Below are 18,556 nucleotides of genomic sequence, written 5' to 3' on the forward strand. Positions count from 1 at the left end.
CGAGGTGTGCTGCAGTTGGTGTCACCACTTCAGAGGGGGTCTCCCTAGTTCATGATGGCGGTCGTTGTTTGCGGCCCACCCAGCCATGGTCCTTCATTCAGACCATTGTGAGTGCTTCTGCAGACGAAGGGAAAGGAACTGGAAGACCATCACAGTGTGTCGTTCGCTCACCAACGCGAGCGCAAGCACGGCGCACCAGCCCCCGTGCAACAACCACTTCGTTGCGCTCGAATCTCTGAACCTGAATGTCCGCTGGACTGCGGCCATTCCCTCGATCCATTCAAAATGTCCGCGGGAGCAGCCTCTTGGTCGTTTCGTTTCCTTCACACATACTTACTCACAGTCAGGACACGTGTCGTGCGCATGTGCGACCTGCGCCAACACCCGAGCCTTGTTGAGAATACGCGCAGCTGCGCCGTGGGTGGGGGCAACTGCGGCCGGAGTGATGTGGCCGACGAGGGGCATCGTCGACTTGCTCAGGAGTCGATCACAACCGCATGAGCAAGTGTCCAGATAGCCACACCGTGGGGCCATCGTGTCCGAGTGTGGGCATCGACCTGGACGTGAATGAGACACTGGCCGCCATGTGCAGCGCTCAAGAGTGCAACCCCATTTGAGCCACGCGCCGACCGGTTGGTACGATCCTCTGTGTGGCATCGCAACGCTCCAGCAGGTAGACTTTCCGGCGCAGGCGCTGTGGGTGAGGGGTGGTCTGTCAGTCAAATGAAGTGGCCAGGAGCGCCCTTCGGATTCAACGGGCGGGCGTGTACCGCACTTTGCCGAACACTGCCCACCCACAACACTGTGCACCGCGTGTTGGCATGCTTTCACGTCCTGCATGCATGCTGCTGTGCTGTTGCGCTGTCGCATGCCTTGACGCATGTATATACAACTTGACTAGGCTCTTGGTTCTTGCTCTCGTGCGCCGATGCCCTCATTCGGGTCGTTATCTGCCCTATCAGGACCACTCGAAGGGCATTCACACCGCCAGCGGTTTACTCACTTGTCTGTATCACACCCCTCGCACCCCCCTAGACCTTGGGAGCAAAGTTGCAGCCGCGCTCGCCCTCGATGTAGTGGACACTGTCGTGGCCCTGGCCGGTGTGGCTGTGCTCGTCGCCTGCTCCGCCCACGCCGCCGTCACGGGTAGGCTCATGGTGACCCTTCTTGTGGAGGCCCGGCTGGGCATCAGCCGTGAGGTGGGCAGGTTCAGAGTGGTGCTCGACCGTGGGCTCGTCGGCGGCCTCTTGACCCGGGTACACAACCCCGTCATGCGCCTGAGGCGAGGCCGTTGGGTGGTTGGGAGCCGCGGCGTCGAGGCGGGCCTTGATGGCGGGCGGAAAGCTGCCCCCGCTCTCGTCGTCCTCGGGGTAGTAGACGCCGTCGTGGGTGGGGGATACGCCGAAACGGGTGGGATAGGTCGGAGCCGGGACGGGGGCGAGGGGGATGGCAACTGGCTGGGAGGTGGTCGCCAGATAAGGAGCGTTGTTGTTGTTGCTGTTGTTGTTGTGCGTCATGATGATGGCTATTACGTCGAGAGCGCCAGCAGAGAGTCGTGACAGGACAAGTAGTGGTAACGAGTTGAGAGGGAGTGGGTGAAATGCGAGAGATTGAGAGACTAGCCCCCCAAACCAATTGATTGCATGGACGCGTTGACTGATGGGCTACACCCACACGCGCCTGCGCGCTCGTCGCCCGCTCGCCACCCGGCGCTTTGCCGACGGCGCGACTGCGGACGGTGCCGAGGGCCCCGCGGACGTCTGCCGCGGGCCGGATCTTGCGCACAATGGTCCATCAGCAGGACGGACGCGTCTGCCTTTGCGTTTGCATCATAACTTGTCCTCGGACACATTCGTCACCGTCTTGTAAGCAGGCCATCGACAGCATCTCACGCACATCACATATACACACATGCACCCACGTCGTCCGTCACCCACAGGGGTAATGCTGACAATCCAATCTCACTCCAGTACGATTTACCGCTGTCATATATTACAGCTACCATGAAGCAACTCATCAAAGGTACCACCTGCTCGCAATGGCCCACTACGCCAGCTACAGCGCTCAGAGCCCGTACGGTCACCCCTCGCCACCTTTCTACCAGCAGCACCCAATCGCCATGCCCGTCGCCATCCCTGTCCTGCAGCCGCCGGCTGTCCGTGTCTACCCCGTCGCCATACCTGCAGCGACCTATATGGAACGCTCCAGATCGGCCCCAGTCTACTACGTGCGACCTATGAGTCCTGTTCCCTCATCCCCCGTACCAAGCTACGTGAACCTGAGCTCTATCCTGGGTGCGCAGTCCACTCCACACAGGCCAAGCTGCCCCAGCCCCCTGGGTCATCGCGAGCGACGCGGCAGCTCGACACAACCCACGCAGCCTCCTTCCACACAAGGGCAAATGCGTCTTGCAAACACACCTGGCCCGAGCCGCAGTCCGCTACCCAGTGCATACACATCCGTAACGACTGCCAAGCAGGATGTGCATGCCAAGCGCGGTGGTTTACAAGGTCACTCCCACGCCAGCCGGCCCCGGTCAGGTAGCACTGGCGTACTTCACACGTCGCACAAGCCACATCCACCAAACCCAAACCGTGTCCGCTTCTCTCGCGAGGAGCTAGGTCCTCACACACCACCCAAAGACCACGTCTTGCTCCCGCCGCCGCCGCATCACCTACTCGTGTATGGCCAGCCGCCGCAGACGCATCCCGTGGCAACGGCAGTCCCCATGTATATGTACGAGTACGAGGGGCGTGGCCTTCGCGAGGGAGTCGATCCTGGGAGTGGAGGAAACCCCAGTCGTCGTCCAGCGAGCCCACGGGGACAGTCCGCCTCGGAGCGCCACCCGCACGACCACCTCGGACATTGGCATTCGGAATACAACCACTCCAAGCGGTAATGAACTCCAGAAAAGCACCCCACGGGATGACGGTTGCGCTGTAGTAGCGCGCCAATGAATGTCGAGCATTGCATAGGACTCTGGTACTCTGCTGATCTAAAGGACGGACAACGTGCGGATTTCGGCGTCCCTCACGTCAACAAGCGAACATCATCCGAGATAACCGACGGAGGCAGATGTGATAACAGGCTGCGCCGATGAGCAGTCCGATATCGGCAGCGACAACAAGCTTTGTCGGGGGTCCGTCAGCTGCTGCCGAGGCTCGTACAGACTCCTTGATCTGCTCTTCAGCTCTGTTCGCTCGTGAATGCTGTCATCCGAACGTGAGGCCCCGCGTGAGGCATGAATGAGAATGCTCGTCCCAATGCCGGAATCCAGATCGTTCAGTGTTCCTGTGGCTCGTGGCGGCAATGTCACTGCATTCTGAACTGATTACCAGACAACAACGCCAGCAAATAAGCTGAGAGCTGAGAGGGTACTGAGGGTGAGCACTGCCCTGCGACCAACGTTGTACTCTCCTCTCCGCACCAGCACGGATCATTCTCATTCCAAGAAACTTTGCCAATCCAGACATCCTTCGTCCAGGGTACCAGGGTGTCTGGATGCCTCGACTCTGACTGTTTCTCACATCGGCATTGGGCTAACCGCAGCGGGGACTGCCGTTAGGTCACAAGGACGCGTGGGGTCACACTGCCCCCAAGTTCCTTGAAGAACAGAAGCCTACCGCGTGCTCCATGTGCTCCCAGAGGAATGGCCATTCCATGCCGTTACGTCCATACCTGAATGTAGCGTGGAATCACACTTGACCCACATGGCGACGTAATGGAGGCAAATCTGTACATTGTTACGTATGTACTGTACATGCATGCTGTGAGGCAAGAACGACGCCCTCGTATGAAATGGCCCGCCACACCCCGTCTCCCTGCTAGTGGAGAGAGGTCCCTTGTGCATCGATGACTCCAGAGGGCGTGGCTGGGTGCCCGAGCATTTATCCTGCCTGGGACGCTCAACTGACCTGACGTGACCGCGTACTGTAGGTACCTCCTGCCCCATGTCCTCGTCGCTTCCCCGTCCCCGTCAAGTCTCTCCCCTCGGCCAGGGTGACCTAGCTTCAGAAGACGTATGCTTCCCCACACCCCAGTCGTCTCGTCCTGCGGAACTTTCCCAAAGTGCTCAACCTCGTGGCCACTGGAGCCGAACAAGGCCTGCTGATCGGGGGTCGGAATGCCTATGCACCAATACCTCAACAATACGCAAACTCCAGGATCCACACGGCCCCCGGTTCCCACATCCTGCTCCGGATCCCGTGCTTCGCTTGTTCTGATTGTGAGGCATGTACATAGGTGTTCGAGTTGGTAATTCACCCGCTAGCATCTCCCGGCATCAGGCACATGTTCGAACCGCGTGGGGTGAGTGCTTACCTTGGGATCTAGGCATTCCAGTGCAAAGGCTGTCTGAACCACGTCAAAGACCGTTAGCGCTACTGCTTAACTGTGCTACTGTGGTGCCGTGGCAGTTTGGAGACAGTAAGACAACGGTAACGCACGCAGTTGAGCAGTCAGAGAAATGACGGATGTTTTTGTTTGTATTTTTGCGCACAGCAAAGTTCAGCCCGTCCCAGTTGCGGCTTCAAACACCCCATGCTGAAGTCCTCGCTTCTTGGAGCTCACCCGACAACTATTCATATTGACGGTGCTGTTCTCGCCCATCTATCCTTGCGGGTCTTGAGCGCCCCATTGTCGCCCGGCAACATGAGCGCAATAACAAGGAAATCCTTTCATTGTGCGGGAAAGCTCTATTTGTACAATGTTACGGATCGACTTTCCTCTCGCTAGCACTGCCCTGCCAGCAGGGATTACTCGCGCCAGCTAACACTTCATTTACAATCCCTTTGGGGCTCGTCGTTGTCAGCCAATGTTTAGGCGTTCGACGTGCAAACAGGTCGTCCAAACCGGTCATGTCCCTGTTTTCACCCTGTTCAGAGACAGAACACGGCAGAATCAGATGTCGCAGGCATTGCCGGCCTCACATGGGCGTAGGGGTGGTAGCTGTGGCTCTGGCCCGTCACGGCTGATAGTGGCAGGGGCAACCCGGGGGGCATGGTGGCGCGGCTTGGATGTGACCGCCGACCGGAATGTTTGCTTGGGCTGGGGTATACGGTATTGTACCTCCGCCGGGCGCGAGGTGATGTGATAGACGGGGCTGCTGTGGGCTGGGCGCCTGTGATGCGAGAGGCGACGCTGCCACTTGTGGCTGTGGCGTGTAAGTCGGCGAAGCGGGCGAGATGCTGATCGTTGGCAACGGGGGTGGGATGTTGGCTGGGTACGACGTCAAGGTGTGAGGCATGTGTAGGGGCCGAGGTCGGTGATGCTGGAAATGCCTGGGTTGGGTATGAGTCTGTGCCACGAAAAGAATGTGTCCCCAGCTGGGGGATCGGCGCCTGGAGCTCGGATTGCTGGGGCAAGGGGACATTGATATGTGGTTGGGGAGTGGTGACCTGCGGGGTCTGGGGAAGAGGCGAAGACATTTCTGGAAACTGTGTCGGTTGTGGCAGCTGAAAGTGCGGGACATGAGTCGAGACAGGAGCACCCAGGTATTGTGGCTGTGATGGTGTGGCAGGTGAGGGAGTGTGCGTTGGGGTGGTTTGCAGAGGAAACTGCCCCATTTCGACAACAGGCATCACGCGTGGCTGCAGCTGGGGGTGGTGACGCTCTGAATAATGTTGCTGCTGTTGTGGTAGTTGGCGCTGCTGGATGACAACTGGCGGCCCTTGAGCACCATGTCTAGACTGTGGGGCGAAGTCCTGTGGCTGGTGATTAATCGTTGACCGCTCACCACTGTATTGTGGCTGCATATACCGATGCGGCGGTGCCGCTCCATATGCCATACCCACGCCAGGATTTTGGTACATTCGGGGCGCGAATTGTCGTGGGTCATATTGTTGTGACATGGGCTGTGGACCAGAGGTTTGTCCTACAGGATACCCAGCTGGGTTTTCTCTCATCTGGCGAGGAAGCTCGCCTGCAAAGTACTCATGTGTGCTGGCAGACGGCCCATGTGGCACCGACATGGCCTCTGGCATAGGCATCGACGCCGGTCTCAACGCGAGTGGTTCTGACATCTGTCCTTGACCGCGAGGTGGTGCATGATGTTGGGGCGATGTGCCGGTAGCCCACTCCCTCTCGACAGGATTTGGGCTCAAAGGGAGCGAGTATGGACAATGTGGGCCGAACGGCGAGTGGTTCCCCTGCTCGAGTCTACCATTCTCTTCCAAGTAGCGAAGGTGACTGAGTGCCAACCTGCTCTCAACAAGCCCCATTGCTGCTGGAAACAACAACGAAAGTTTGCAGATGTTAGGTGTGCACGCGCACAGAGGAAGTGTGGTGCGGGAGGGGGCGACGAAGGATGGAGGAGACTGTCGCGTGGCGCGTCCCAAGTGACTCCAAAACTGATGGATAAAGCGAAACAACGACAAGCACCAAGGGCGGAAATATGGTCGAGAAAGAAAGAATGAACACACGATGGGGAGTGGTGTTTCGCATCACTCAAGGCATACATATTCGATGCATAGCCCAAGGATCCGAGGATCCAAAGAGGCGGTGGTGCGACGCGCGGCTCAGAGCGCCCACCGAGAGAAAGTTGCGGAGTATGTTGGCGGCTGTCAGTGGGAACGGCACCCGAAGCGGACGCGCCGATGGTGGATTCCCCAGCCAGACTGCCAAGACGTGTCGTATCCCCTGCAACCTGAAAGGTGTGATAGGTTGGCCGGGTAGCCAGGCTGTGCGAGGTTGGTTGGTTACTAAATGCTCGCCTTCCAGTTTCGTCTGGCACACTGGAACAAGGGTGGCATTCCCCAGGGAATGCTGTGGGGCATAAGCACGAGGAAGCACGAGAACGGAGTCGGAACGGGCAAGGAACCGGAGAGTCGGTCTTGAGTTCGGTGGAGTGGGCAAAAGGTGGCACGGAAGCTGTGCTGGAGGTGCAGTACCCGTCCATAGCCTTATGCCCTCCTTGGCCCACCGCAGGCCACAGCCCACAGCGTTGGTCGCAAGGGCGAACGTGTCAACCTGCCGTTCCCGGTCGAACAAGGGTCTCAAGGAGAGGACAACAGGATGGCACGATAGTCAAGGAGCCGAACAGCAAATCAGTCCAAAGAGGAACGAACACATTCTGTGTGTTTCGCGGCTAGAACGCCGAAGCACAGACATATATCGTGGGGAATGCCACCAGTTCTGTGAAAGGACGCGACTTTCAAACATCTTGTCTGTTGGCATGCCCCTGGTCGCTGGTATCAGAGCGGCTAGTTGATGCATGCATTCCTGTACCACTCTATCTGATGTATGTGGTTCTATACACCGACACGAAACAGGCCGATCGGAAAACAAATACAAGACAACACGTGTACAGTGAACCAGAGACTATATGGTCATGAGGGTAACTCTCGGAGGCAGAACGGAAGGGAACAGAACGGAAGGGACCATTGCCTCACGCACAACACCACACCAGCGGCCAGCGGGGTTCGGAGTTGAAACAATACGTGCGGGATGTGTCGTGGCAACGTGGGCATGCTGCCATTGTCGACTCGAGCTTGTCGACTGGAGCTGAGGGTCCGTGGCCCCTTGTGACGACATTTGCTGTGGCTACGCACGACGCTTCTCGTCACCGTACAAGCTGTCCTTCTCCCCAGCGCCGTGGAAGATCTCGTTCCGTCCAGCGTACTTTGGCAGACCATCGGCGTGACTGTCCCAAGGCTCGGCACTGCGTGTAGCATACGACGGTGCTGCGCCCAAGCCACGCTGGGCAGCGCCTGCGTTTGTGTACGGGTTCGGGTTCTGCGAGCCTTGGCCATTGGGTTGGGCTCCAACGTACGTGGGCGAGCCGTAGATGGCGTGGCTCGAGTATGGACAGTGAGGGCAGTTGCAGGGCGGGTGGGGCTGAACCTGGCGCTGCTGGTTCTGCTTCTCCATTGCCTTGGTGATTTTGTTGACGGCGGCGTACGAAGTGCCGGCAATGATACCTGTCTTGATGAGACCCATTGTGGAGTGGTTGGTGTGTGGGGTTGTGGTTGGTGGGAGACGTGGGCGTAAGAGCTTTCAGTTGCCTGAGGAGTGTTGAATATGATGTGAGCTGGTGAAGGGCGTAACCTCGACGTCTCAAATAGTCAGATGCATCGTTCTAGACTACTCTGTGACGGGATCCGTAGCCGCTCTTCCGACGACACCAAGTCGCTTGCGACCGCTTACGAGGGTGCATCGCCGGTCGCATGCGTCGGCACCAGACACAAGTACACAATCGTTGTGCGGCACGTGGATCCAGGGACCTGATAGCAGTGCAGTTCGCCGTGCATGAAGGCCGACTGAGGGATTTGTTGTGCCAGATCAGGATACACCGACTGCGCATGCTCCAGCGCGCACCAACGTCCCGTCCCATCGTCGACTGTCTCGCTTCTGATTTGCACGCCAGTTCGCTACAATCGCTACACGTTCGCTTGCCATGTCGGCTGCGGCCGAGTGGCGGTGCCAGCTGCCAACAGACATCGGAGAGTACGTAATATCATGATTATCCTATATCCTGAAGCTTTCGGGACTTTTCTTTTTCATGTTTTCCTTATTTTTGTATTGCTGCGTTCCACGGTTGTTCCAAACAAAAGCATATGCTTAATCGTTTAAACAGCCGGTCACTTGAAACAACCGTGGGGAGTTGTGTGACACCATATGCATTAGGCACCCGGTCTGACCGGCGTGCAGTGCCAACTACCCTTTTTACAAAACCACCTCTGTTCCTTCCAGTTGAATAATGAAACGATAACTACGACCGTGTTGACTGCGATCGCCTGGGGCGTCATTTCAGTTGAACGAAACGAGAACTGCGCTGGACGCCTCCAGGGTAATAACACCGCCGTTGACAGCCTCGTCGCTGACAGTGCCCACGGGGTCGCTCGTGGCCGTGTCAAAGTCCTGGCCGGCCCAGGTGAACCCGGTCGTCGAGTTGGTGTAGGGGGTGGAGAAGCGGCGGAGGGTGGCGCTCGACGACCCTCCCGAGAGAGTGACGCTCTGGCCGGAACGCGCAGACGAGTCGGCAGTGTAAACGTCCGTGTTGACAAGCACAGCGCGGACGAGCTTCTTGTTCTCAAACACACCGTACGCCGACAGCTTCAAGGTGTTGGTCGGGAGCTCGACAATGTAGCTGTTGCCCGTCTTGCCCACGGCCTCGTTGACCACCAGGAAGGCATAGTACAGCGGCATGATGTGGGGGCGGTCCTGGCGGCCGGTGCCGTCGTCGACACCGGTGCCTTCAAGGGCAATAGGCTGGAGGACGTTGTACTTGAACCCGCGGCCGTTGTGGAAGTGGTGACGACCGATGCCCATGCTGGCGCCCTGAAGCATCTGCTGGATCGCCCAAAGGGTCTGCTCGGCCGTGTTGCTGAGGCCCGGAATACCGTGGCTGCGGGAATGTCAGTGGCGGTCAAGGTACCAGACGTGGTGTACTCACTTGGCATACGAGTTTGTCTCAGACAGCACATACGCCAGTCCCTGGCTCTTGGTGAACCGGATACCGTCGGCCTTGGACGAGATGTTGGTACGGATGTTGGTCTTGTCCATAAGGGTACCCGGTGTGACCGCAATGCCGTCGGCAAACGCTCCAGAGTACTGGTGCATCGTCCACTGGCCCGTGTTCTTGGCAACCTGGTTGTCGGCGAGCATGCCATCCATGAACGCCGCCGAGGGGGTCCATGAGAGCGATCCAAACTGAGGACCAAAGTTGACAAACGAGCCAGGGCTGAGCTTGGCACCTGCTTTGGCGATACCCTTGGCGGCGCTCTTGGCCACAGCTGTCCAGGTGGCTGTGTAGTTGCCGACGTTCCAGGCCTCCCACCCGGCGGCTACGCTCGCAAAGCCAGCAAACACGTCCGGCTCGTTGCCGAACTCGACATACTTGAGCACAACGTCCTTTGTGGTGTTGCGTGTAAACGATTCTTCAAGGTGGGAGACCTGAGCAAGAGTCTCGGTCGCGTTGAGCACCTTGAGGTTGACACCCCAGTGGAACAGGGTGCCCTTGGGGAGGTTGCCCGACAGCGCGTAAAAGTCATTGCCGATAGAGATGCTCGTGGCTTCAGGGGCAGGGACGTCTGCGGTGGCCTCAGGGAACACGGCGTCCATGACCTGGACGCTGAGGTTGAGCGTGGCGCGGTCCTCCGAGTTGGCTGGAATTGTCAGCTATACCACTGTTCACGACTCTGTGTCTCAAGCTTACCTCCAACACGGAAGAAGACCGGCTGTCCAGTCCTCTCGGACAGGTGACCCAAAGCGGTATTGACAAAGGCGTTGGACTGGCCCGTATAGTTACCAGCCCAGTCACGCCAGTGGTCCATCTCGATAGAGAAGCCACTGATCTGAGGGTCGAGCTTCTCGGCCCAGCCCGGCTGGGAGGACGGAAGGAAGAGGGCCGTGTCGGTCACATTGCCCGTGATGGCCACCGAGGACGTGGTGGTGTTGCGAGCGAGCAAGAGGGGGGTGATAGGGAGGCGCATCTTGAAGAAAAGAGCTTGAAGGGCGTGCGAGTGAGCTTCTGGGGTCTCCAGCTGCCCCGCTTTTTATCCTGTTCATGATCAGCATGGATCATGGGCAAAACACCTCGGTTGTGTGGTGCTACTTCCGGAAAAGTGTCCTACGTCCATATCCGAAGCCTGCTATATCCATATCCACATGATTCTGCCAGACCTCCGGCCGTCTCTTGTCCGCAGTGCATCGAGGTTTCCGTGCTGTATATCGTACGCAGTGCGGGCCTGAGCACTCGGATCGGGAGATGGAGTTACAGCTTCCGTGGATCCGTGGTTGTCGTTCCGCCGTCCGTTAGTCACTCCCCCACCCCCACGTTTCCGGCCCCGGTCCGGGGCACCTTGCGCTGCTGACTGTTCGAAACCCTCAGATCGAACAGGCAGCCGTTTCTGGCCGTCTGGGGAGGATGACCGCGTGGACACATGCCCCACCCCACATGCTGAGGGATATAGCGAGCGTGGGTTATAATCGGGAGTCATGTGAGTACCGGCACCTCGGTCTGTCAGTGGAGTGGACAAGCGGCCAGTGGCCAGTGGTCTACTAGTCGGTGTCACGGACCGACGGGCCTGTTCAACGAAAGGAATATCCTTGTCATTTCAGAAGAGACACGCTGCGACTGTCTATTCAACTACTCGGGCTTGGTGAGAATACCGTAGAGGTGAGGAGTGGTCGCCCACCACGGCTCGTCGACTGGCATGGCGAGGTCGACATCTGCCCATGCGCCGGCGGCGCGCAGCGACTTTTCGGTCCGGCGGCACAGGTCGCAGCCGCCCATGAACGTGGGCCAGATGAGGTTGAGTGCACCTATTCGTCAGTCTGTGTGCTTTGCAGCCTGCCACCAGACCATTGACTCACGCTGGTACAGGCTGATGGCCTCTCCCTGGGATGGGTGTGACTTGACGTGCTCGTACACAAACCAACGGCCTCCAGGTTTGAGATACTGGTACAGCTCGGCGACGTTCTTCTCTTGGTCAGGGATACTGCAGAGGCAGAGGACCGTCACAATCGCGTCCACGCTCTCCTTTGCAATGTGCCTTCCCGCAATATCCTCGATACCGACGGGCACAATCTCGTAGCGGCCCTCCAAGCCAGCGTCCTTTGCACGGGCGCGAAGGGCAGGGTGTTGACCAGGGTTGGGCTCGATGCCGTACACTTTATCCACGCGGCTACGCTCGCCCTTTTTGAACACGGGCTTGCCGTCCTTGACCTCTGGCCCACCCGTGACGTACTTGTCCGAGAAGATTGAGACCCACATGCCACTGCCTGGTCCGATTTCGATGACTGTGCCGCCCACACCACACTGTGTGGCGACGTCGACGGGAACGACTGCACCAGCACGGACACGGCCTTGGAGGAGCGGAACGACCTTGCTCTCGGCGCCAGCGCGGACCATGGGACCACCGACGGTCCACACGACCGCGAACCATTCCGAGCTAAAGGCGCTCCAGTTGCCAAACGTAGCCCAAGCTCCCCGCTTCACGATGCCCACGATTGTCTTTGGGAGATAACCGGCGGCAAGGGAGAGGAGTAGCCAAGGCTCGAGGAGGCCGTACAAGAGGTCGAACAGTGACGACATTGCGGAAAGTGGGCGCGCGGGCGGCTGTTCCGAAACGAGTGCGATGTCCAGCAGTTACGCTGTATGAAGTGCAAAGAAGGTGGTGGTCGCGAGATGAAAAGATCACAGTAAGTGCGAGAGAGAGGATGGATGATGCGAGGATGCGTCGTCTATCTATTCGAGAGCAACCCACGACGCGGACCGCCCGCTCCACATTGCCGACGTTCACACCATTCACATTAGCCGATTACAGATCTTACAGATCTTGCAGAGTCGCTTTTAATTACATGTTGCATGTTACATTGCGACGGCCCATTCAGCCACTGCTCGTAATCCCAATCATGACATCCCAAAATAACATGCTGTGCTGTACTGCTACAATCCTGTGCTCTACTCTAGTCATCGTCCACAACAGTGATCTTTACCTCAGCAACCGCAACCGGCACCGCCGCAGCCACGGGCGGAGGCGCCGCCGCCACCTGCTCGGCCACAGGCTCGGTAGCGGGCACAGGTCCCACATCTTCCTCATCGTCATCACTCGCCTCCTCGCCAGGCCGCTTGAACACAACGGTACCAGCACCACCAGCAAACTTGCCCTGTCCGTGGATGGTTGCCGAGGGTGCAGATGGGGCCGAGCTCTTGCTGTCCTGGTTGTCACCACGCGATGCCGCCTTGCGCTTTTGGCGGCGAGCGCGGTTCTTGGACGTCTTGGCGTCTGCGATGGCGTCGCGGGCAGCCTGACGGGCTTGGAACGCGGCCTGGTCATCGAGCTGGAGAGTTAGGAATGCAGTCTGGGGAAGGGGCTCGTACGGCCCACAGACATTGAGATGGAGGTCAGACACGAAGCCTGTTGTTTTACCCCGACCAGCTGACGCCGACTCGGTCCACCTAGCACACCAAGGTCTACTCACTGCCTGCGCCTGCTCCTCCATGAGCTTTACACGCTCGAACTCGCGCCTCCTCGAGTGCTTGTAGACGTGAAACTCGCCCGATCCCGCGGCACTGCTCGAACCCGTCACGTTCTTCGGCAGCTCCTTGGGCGCACGCAGAGTCTTGGGAGCACCAAGGTTTTGAGGGATCTTGTACTCCTTGTCCGGGTTGGCAAGGAGGCGCTCGAGCTGGAGAAAAAGTGGATCAGGATTGTGTGCTGTGGATGCTTGCTTGGATGTGGAGATGTCGACCTACCTTGTACTTTTGGATGTCTGTCGGGGTGAGACGCGCCTTCTTTGATGGACCTGGGGCAGCAATGTCCCGGGTGTCGGGTGAAGGAGAGCGCTCAAAGCGTTCTGGGGACTGTGATCCTTCACCGACAACGGGCATGATGGAAAATGGCGATGGAGATGGAGAACGTGGTGGTGATGATGGGCGATTGAAATACACACCATAAACAGCCAAGCAAGCGAGGTCATGCCCGGCCGCATCACGATAGTGTGTTTCTAATCAAAAAATACTCCCGCTTCACTTGAAAGCGGAATCAAATTGACACCGTCATATGACGGACGCGTCCTGGCGTTGAACGCGTCGTGCGAAGTGGAGAGAGACATCATCTGGACGTTGTTTTGTTTTGTTTTGTTTCATCCCACATCCCTCCATCTCTCTCGCTCTCACCATGGCCATCTCCGCTAAAGAACAAGGGTGAGAAGGGCCTAGTTGGAAACTCCCGGTGAACACAGCTGACCTCTCGCAGCATGGCTTACGAGTACGCACACCCCAACCACTCTTCTGGGCCTTTACACTGACCTCCCAGCCCGAGCTCTCCTCAGGTCATGAACGCCTTTTACCGGCGTCTGTTTCCTTACAAGGCCCTTTTCAAATGGCTTAACCAAGCAGACGGTGGGCTTTTCGGCTCTTCTTCAACACAGCGCTGACCAAGATTCTAGTTCCCGGCAAGCTCTGGACCCATCGCGAGTTTGCTTTCACGATCGAAAACGACGTCTATATTCGCTACAACTCGTTCAACACGGCATACGACTTCCAAAAGGAGGTGCTTCGCCTGAACCCGTCACGTTTTGAGATTGGTCCCCAGTACAGCGCGAGGGTGAGTCCCACTTTGTCCTCCTTTGTCTGACCCCCAACCAGCCCCGTGACCGCAAGACCCTTCCCGCCGGCGCGCTCCAGCCCCAGCGCCGCGAGCTCGTCTTTGATATCGACATGACTGACTACGACGAGGTCCGTACTTGCTGCTCGGACAAGAAGATCTGCAAGCGTTGCTGGGGGTTCATTGCCGCTGCTGTCAAGGTCCTCGACAACGCTCTCAGGAGTAGGTATTAGGTCCTTGGCTTGATTCTATTCTAACCCCGCCAGATACGTTCGGCTTCAAGCACCTCCTCTGGGTCTACTCTGGTCGCCGTGGTATCCATTGTTGGATCTCAGACACTCTCGCCATTGACCTCACGGATGACCAGCGCCGTGCCCTCGTCACCTTTTTGGAGGTTATCAAGGGCAGCAAGGAGCAGGTCAAAAAGGTCAACGTCCGTAACGGCAAGGACGACGGCGAGCTTCACCCGGCACTTGAGTGAGTCCCATTAGGTCTGGAACCTGCTGACCTCCCTTGCAGAGATGCACTGGACGACCTGAGGACTGAATTCTCACGTCTCATCCTCCGTGACCAAGAGTGCTTCCAGTCGGACCAGGGATGGCAGACGCTCCTGGCGCTTCTCCCAGCCAACAGAGGTGGGTTTAGGATATATATTGCGTCCAGACCAAACTAACCCCTCGCAGAAGTCACGGAATCCCTCCGCAAGCTGTGGGAGTCCAGCCCCGACCGCTCGAGTGAGGACAAGTGGGTCGACATTGTGGGCATGATCAAGACATACAAGACCTCCAACCCCACCCTGTACCGCAAATACGAAAAGTACATGCAGGACATTGTCCTGCAGTACACCTACCCGCGTATCGATGCCGAAGTCTCCAAGCACCGCAACCACTTGCTAAAGTCGCCGTTCTGTGTCCACCCGGGCACTGGTCGTGTGTGTATCCCCATCGACCCGGACAGGGCCCACGAGTTTGACCCCGAGGCCGTGCCGCATGTCGGCGAGCTGCTGGTCGAGCTGGATAACGCCCCCGCCGCCGACTCGGGAGGCAAGATTCCCGAAGACTACGAGAGGACCTCTCTCAAGCCCTACGTCGAAATGCTCGAGCGCCATGCAAAGGCCATCATGGCGGATGTGCGTGGTGCCCGCAGGCCGGTCAAGGAGGAGACCATGGAGTTTTGAGTGCAGTACGTCGACGAGGTAGCCTTTTTGTGTTGTATGCATACCGATCATGAGAGCTGCATGTGTATCTGCAACAGTAGACGTGGGTCATTAGACATGAACAACCAGGCTGCTAGCCAGGTCTTGTCGTGAATTATGAAAGATACCTCACACCTCCTCTAATCCTCCCGCTCAAAGCACGGGCATCTTGCGGTCGATCCTGCGGTTAATACCACCCAACAGGACCTTGACAATGAGGTTGGCGCTCAGCTCCTGGCCATTATAAGGAACTGTGTCGACCATGTCGCGCACCCCGTGGGCGTGGGCGAGACCCTCGTCAAGCTCCTGGAGCGCCTCACGCGCCTAGACGGTCAGTACAGGAAACAGAAAGTCGGCCACAGCAAACCCCGCACTCACATCGGTATCGTCTCCGATCTGCAACAGCTGGACGCCAACCTGGCTGAGCGGGAAATCGCCCCTGTCGAGACGCTTGGCAATTGAAATCAACACGCTCTCCGGGTCGTCCGTGGGGGCTGTACGCAAAAGAGTGTCACGTTCAAGAGGATCAGTTGTGAATCGGGCACGGCGGAGGACGGGAATGGCAAACGCTGGCGTCAGATAAGCGTCATGGGTTCCTTGTTTTGGTATCAGGAATGTGGTGTTTTCACTTACCGCCGTCGGTGACCACAATGAGGTTCATTGAGCGTATGTCTGCGGCATTGTCGTCGGTGACGCTGCGCTCCAGGCGGGCCATGTAGTCGCGCAAAATAGACTCGATACGCAATCCCGTTGGCGTGGCGCCCTTGGGGTCGAGCCCGGCAAACAGCTCTTCAACGTCGGCCGTGTTGTGCAGGCCCTTGCCGACCCGCTTCGAGTTGAGAAAGTACACGTCGATACCGTCTTCATCGTACCGCACTGCCTGCGCGACCACACCCATGATCGCCGTCTTGGCCTGTTCCCACCGCTCCCCCTTCATCGAGGTACTGTCATCGACGAGGAAGACGGTGTCATACTCGCGCAGCATCTCGAGCGCGTTCTCGCCGCCAATAAGGATCGGAGCAGGGGAGGCGGAGCGAGCTGGAAGAGGTGGCGGCGTGGCCGGTGCGAGGCCGCCGCTGTGCGCGTATGGAGTAGGGAAAGCGGTGACCGTCGGGGTGTGGATGCCGGGAGACTGTGGCGGACTGCTAACCACAAAGTGGGAGCCTGGAGTCATGGGCTCGGCGCCGTGCGGCATGGGGACAGGGATAGGAACCATGCCGGCGCCGTTAGTGGACATGCGGCTGGGGAGGGGAGGCACAGGTGGGACGGTCTGCTGCTGATATTGCTGGCCGGGGACAGGGAGCGGGCGAGGAGCAGTCGCTTCGGTGATGGGCGACAGGGGAGGTCCCTGCCAGCCTGGAGGCGGGCCATCAGGCGAGGCGTAGTCGTCCGTCGGAATAGGCGGCAATTCGCGCTCAAGCGATGGGTAATGGCGCTCAAACGAGGACACTGACCCGACGCGCTCCTCGTGGCCGAGAGTGATGGGCGGAGACTCGGTGTGCGGGGGAGTATGGTCCGCAGGGGGACTGGCTACAGCTGGCTGCTGCTGCTGGCTCAGGCGGTGACGCTCCGCCTCGCTGAGGAACGGGTTGTTGCTCTGCATGCCAGTGCTCTGAGGGACAATGACCGAAGGAGAATCGGGAAGCACCTGGACCGTTGCCTGGCGAGGAGGAGACATTGGCCCAGTCTTGGTCGGTTCAAGGGGTGGAACGCTGAAGCTGACGTTTTCCATCAAATCCATGAGTGACTCGGTGTGAGTGGTGGCTGGCCGAGCCTTGCCCTTGCCGCTTCCGGTGTATGTCGGCTCGCTGCTGAGGCCGAGTAGGTCGTCCTCGTCGTTGCTCGTCTGCGACGCCCCACGGTGCGTCGTCTGAGTACGGCGCATCGCGCCGACCGGCGCCGATCCCGAAGGGTGGTAGGAGGACGTGCGGCGGACGCCATCGTCCGCACCTGGACGTTGCGTGCTGGGACCAGCGGGCGACTCGGATTGGTACATGGCCGTCGATGCGGAGCGGAGCATCGTGTCCTCTTCGTACTGTGCGATACTCTCCTGGATCGCGCGCTGGTACTCGAGACGCTCCTTTTCGGCGGCACGCGACGCGCGCATGGCCTCCTCCAGTTCGCTCTCTTCGCGGATACGCTGCACGTCTGGGTCCTCACTGTCGCTACGCCCTTGTCCACTGGAGCCATTGGCACCAGAAGGCGGCGACGTTTGGTTGCCCACGCGCGCAGCCGGCGTCGCGGGGAAGTCGTTCGGACGCGGCGCGTCGCCACTGAGCTGGCCAACATGCTCATTACTGGGCGTGCCAGGGTTGAAACTCGATGCGGTCGAGGGTGTCCGGCCATGCAGGGATGCCGAGGCACTGGGTATCCTGCCGAGCGTCGCCCGTTGGTTAGCGGGCGACGTCGCAGGCGGTGAGGCCGGGGGTGGTGCAGGGGCTTCATCTGGGACGGCGCTCGCCTGCATAACGGTGAGCATCGCCGTCGACTCGGGGTCTGGGTCCGTCGGCGCGTAGGGAGGAGGTGGGAGCTCGCCATCCCCAGTTTCCTGGCGTGTCACTGCGGGCCGGCGGTTCGCCGCACTCGAAGTTGTCGTTGCAGACGTGGTGGTTGACGCACGGGTGATGCGTGTACCCGTCGACGTTGTACCGCCACTGGCAGTGGGCCCGCCGCCGGACCCACCGGTGGTGGACATACGAGCGAGACGGGCACCGCGCATCATGTGTGTCACAGGCAGACCATAGTACTCGCGAATCTCGGACACGATGGGTTCAAAGTGGGGGACGAGCTGGAGGCGTCAGCGCGGCGGCGGCAGGAAGGGGACAGCGGCGTCCACGGCGTGTTGGCGGCGGTTCTCATTGCTTCGGAACGACCCCTGCCCACACATTACATGCTGTTCATACTCACTTGAGACTCGACAATGCTGAGCTTTTGATCAAGGTCATTGAGCATCTTTCCCCTCGCGAGCTTGAGGTCGCAGTAGCTCTTCAAGATGGCGAACGCGAACGGGGGTTGGTTCCACGCACGGGCGGACGAGAGGTAGAAGAGCACATCTTGTGCTGCGTTGATCGGCCCGACAGGGGGCTGGTGGGCATGTTAGAAGGAGCAATGGATGAGAGAGAGGAAGAGGCCGACTTACCAAGCTGCTGTAGGGCACGCGACGGCGAGCCTGAGGCATGGTGGGAGATGCGGACAAAGTCGTCGGGACGTGCGTGTGTGTCTACGAGTGCGCAGTCGATGGCGACTGGCTGGCCGTGTGTGGGGGGGAAGAGAATGAGGAGAGCGGGGGAAGCTCGCTGTGGGGGTTGCA

At 58.9% G+C, this 18,556-nt stretch overlaps 9 protein-coding genes across 9 annotated transcripts; 2 read left to right on the forward strand and 7 right to left on the reverse strand.

The window, feature by feature from the left end:
* Window positions 1-1,031: 1,031 nt before the first annotated feature.
* On the reverse strand, window positions 1,032-1,517 carry EHS24_003918 (uncharacterized protein; the record flags this gene model as incomplete). The annotated part of the gene is made up of 1 exon (XM_028619553.1): window positions 1,032-1,517. One exon carries the CDS (start codon window positions 1,515-1,517, stop codon window positions 1,032-1,034), a length of 486 nt encoding a protein of 161 aa, XP_028472126.1.
* Window positions 1,518-2,038: 521 nt separating this feature from the next.
* On the forward strand, window positions 2,039-2,899 carry EHS24_003919 (uncharacterized protein; the record flags this gene model as incomplete). Its single annotated transcript, XM_028619554.1, has 1 exon — window positions 2,039-2,899. The coding sequence occupies one exon, from the start codon at window positions 2,039-2,041 to the stop codon at window positions 2,897-2,899; it is 861 nt and encodes a 286-aa protein (XP_028472127.1).
* A 1,978-nt stretch (window positions 2,900-4,877) lies between these two features.
* On the reverse strand, window positions 4,878-6,020 carry EHS24_003920 (uncharacterized protein; the record flags this gene model as incomplete). The annotated part of the gene is made up of 1 exon (XM_028619555.1): window positions 4,878-6,020. One exon carries the CDS (start codon window positions 6,018-6,020, stop codon window positions 4,878-4,880), a length of 1,143 nt encoding a protein of 380 aa, XP_028472128.1.
* A 1,519-nt stretch (window positions 6,021-7,539) lies between these two features.
* Window positions 7,540-7,935, reverse strand: EHS24_003921 (uncharacterized protein; the record flags this gene model as incomplete). The annotated part of the gene is made up of 1 exon (XM_028619556.1): window positions 7,540-7,935. One exon carries the CDS (start codon window positions 7,933-7,935, stop codon window positions 7,540-7,542), a length of 396 nt encoding a protein of 131 aa, XP_028472129.1.
* Window positions 7,936-8,745: 810 nt separating this feature from the next.
* On the reverse strand, window positions 8,746-10,430 carry EHS24_003922 (uncharacterized protein; the record flags this gene model as incomplete). The annotated part of the gene is made up of 3 exons (XM_028619557.1): window positions 8,746-9,343; window positions 9,392-10,103; window positions 10,154-10,430. The coding sequence occupies 3 exons, from the start codon at window positions 10,428-10,430 to the stop codon at window positions 8,746-8,748; spliced, it is 1,587 nt and encodes a 528-aa protein (XP_028472130.1).
* A 656-nt stretch (window positions 10,431-11,086) lies between these two features.
* Window positions 11,087-12,034, reverse strand: EHS24_003923 (uncharacterized protein; the record flags this gene model as incomplete). The annotated part of the gene is made up of 2 exons (XM_028619558.1): window positions 11,087-11,262; window positions 11,314-12,034. The coding sequence occupies 2 exons, from the start codon at window positions 12,032-12,034 to the stop codon at window positions 11,087-11,089; spliced, it is 897 nt and encodes a 298-aa protein (XP_028472131.1).
* A 374-nt stretch (window positions 12,035-12,408) lies between these two features.
* On the reverse strand, window positions 12,409-13,333 carry EHS24_003924 (uncharacterized protein; the record flags this gene model as incomplete). The annotated part of the gene is made up of 3 exons (XM_028619559.1): window positions 12,409-12,783; window positions 12,925-13,131; window positions 13,199-13,333. 3 exons carry the CDS (start codon window positions 13,331-13,333, stop codon window positions 12,409-12,411), a joined length of 717 nt encoding a protein of 238 aa, XP_028472132.1.
* A 289-nt stretch (window positions 13,334-13,622) lies between these two features.
* Window positions 13,623-15,228, forward strand: EHS24_003925 (uncharacterized protein; the record flags this gene model as incomplete). Its single annotated transcript, XM_028619560.1, has 8 exons — window positions 13,623-13,648; window positions 13,701-13,712; window positions 13,761-13,846; window positions 13,894-14,051; window positions 14,093-14,273; window positions 14,318-14,528; window positions 14,571-14,686; window positions 14,735-15,228. 8 exons carry the CDS (start codon window positions 13,623-13,625, stop codon window positions 15,226-15,228), a joined length of 1,284 nt encoding a protein of 427 aa, XP_028472133.1.
* A 171-nt stretch (window positions 15,229-15,399) lies between these two features.
* On the reverse strand, window positions 15,400-18,424 carry EHS24_003926 (uncharacterized protein; the record flags this gene model as incomplete). The annotated part of the gene is made up of 5 exons (XM_028619561.1): window positions 15,400-15,570; window positions 15,625-15,815; window positions 15,880-18,034; window positions 18,154-18,330; window positions 18,386-18,424. The coding sequence occupies 5 exons, from the start codon at window positions 18,422-18,424 to the stop codon at window positions 15,400-15,402; spliced, it is 2,733 nt and encodes a 910-aa protein (XP_028472134.1).
* Window positions 18,425-18,556: the final 132 nt, after the last annotated feature.

This window comes from Apiotrichum porosum (assembly GCF_003942205.1).
Source record: "Apiotrichum porosum strain DSM 27194 chromosome Unknown scaffold_19, whole genome shotgun sequence".
Taxonomy (NCBI): domain Eukaryota; kingdom Fungi; phylum Basidiomycota; class Tremellomycetes; order Trichosporonales; family Trichosporonaceae; genus Apiotrichum; species Apiotrichum porosum.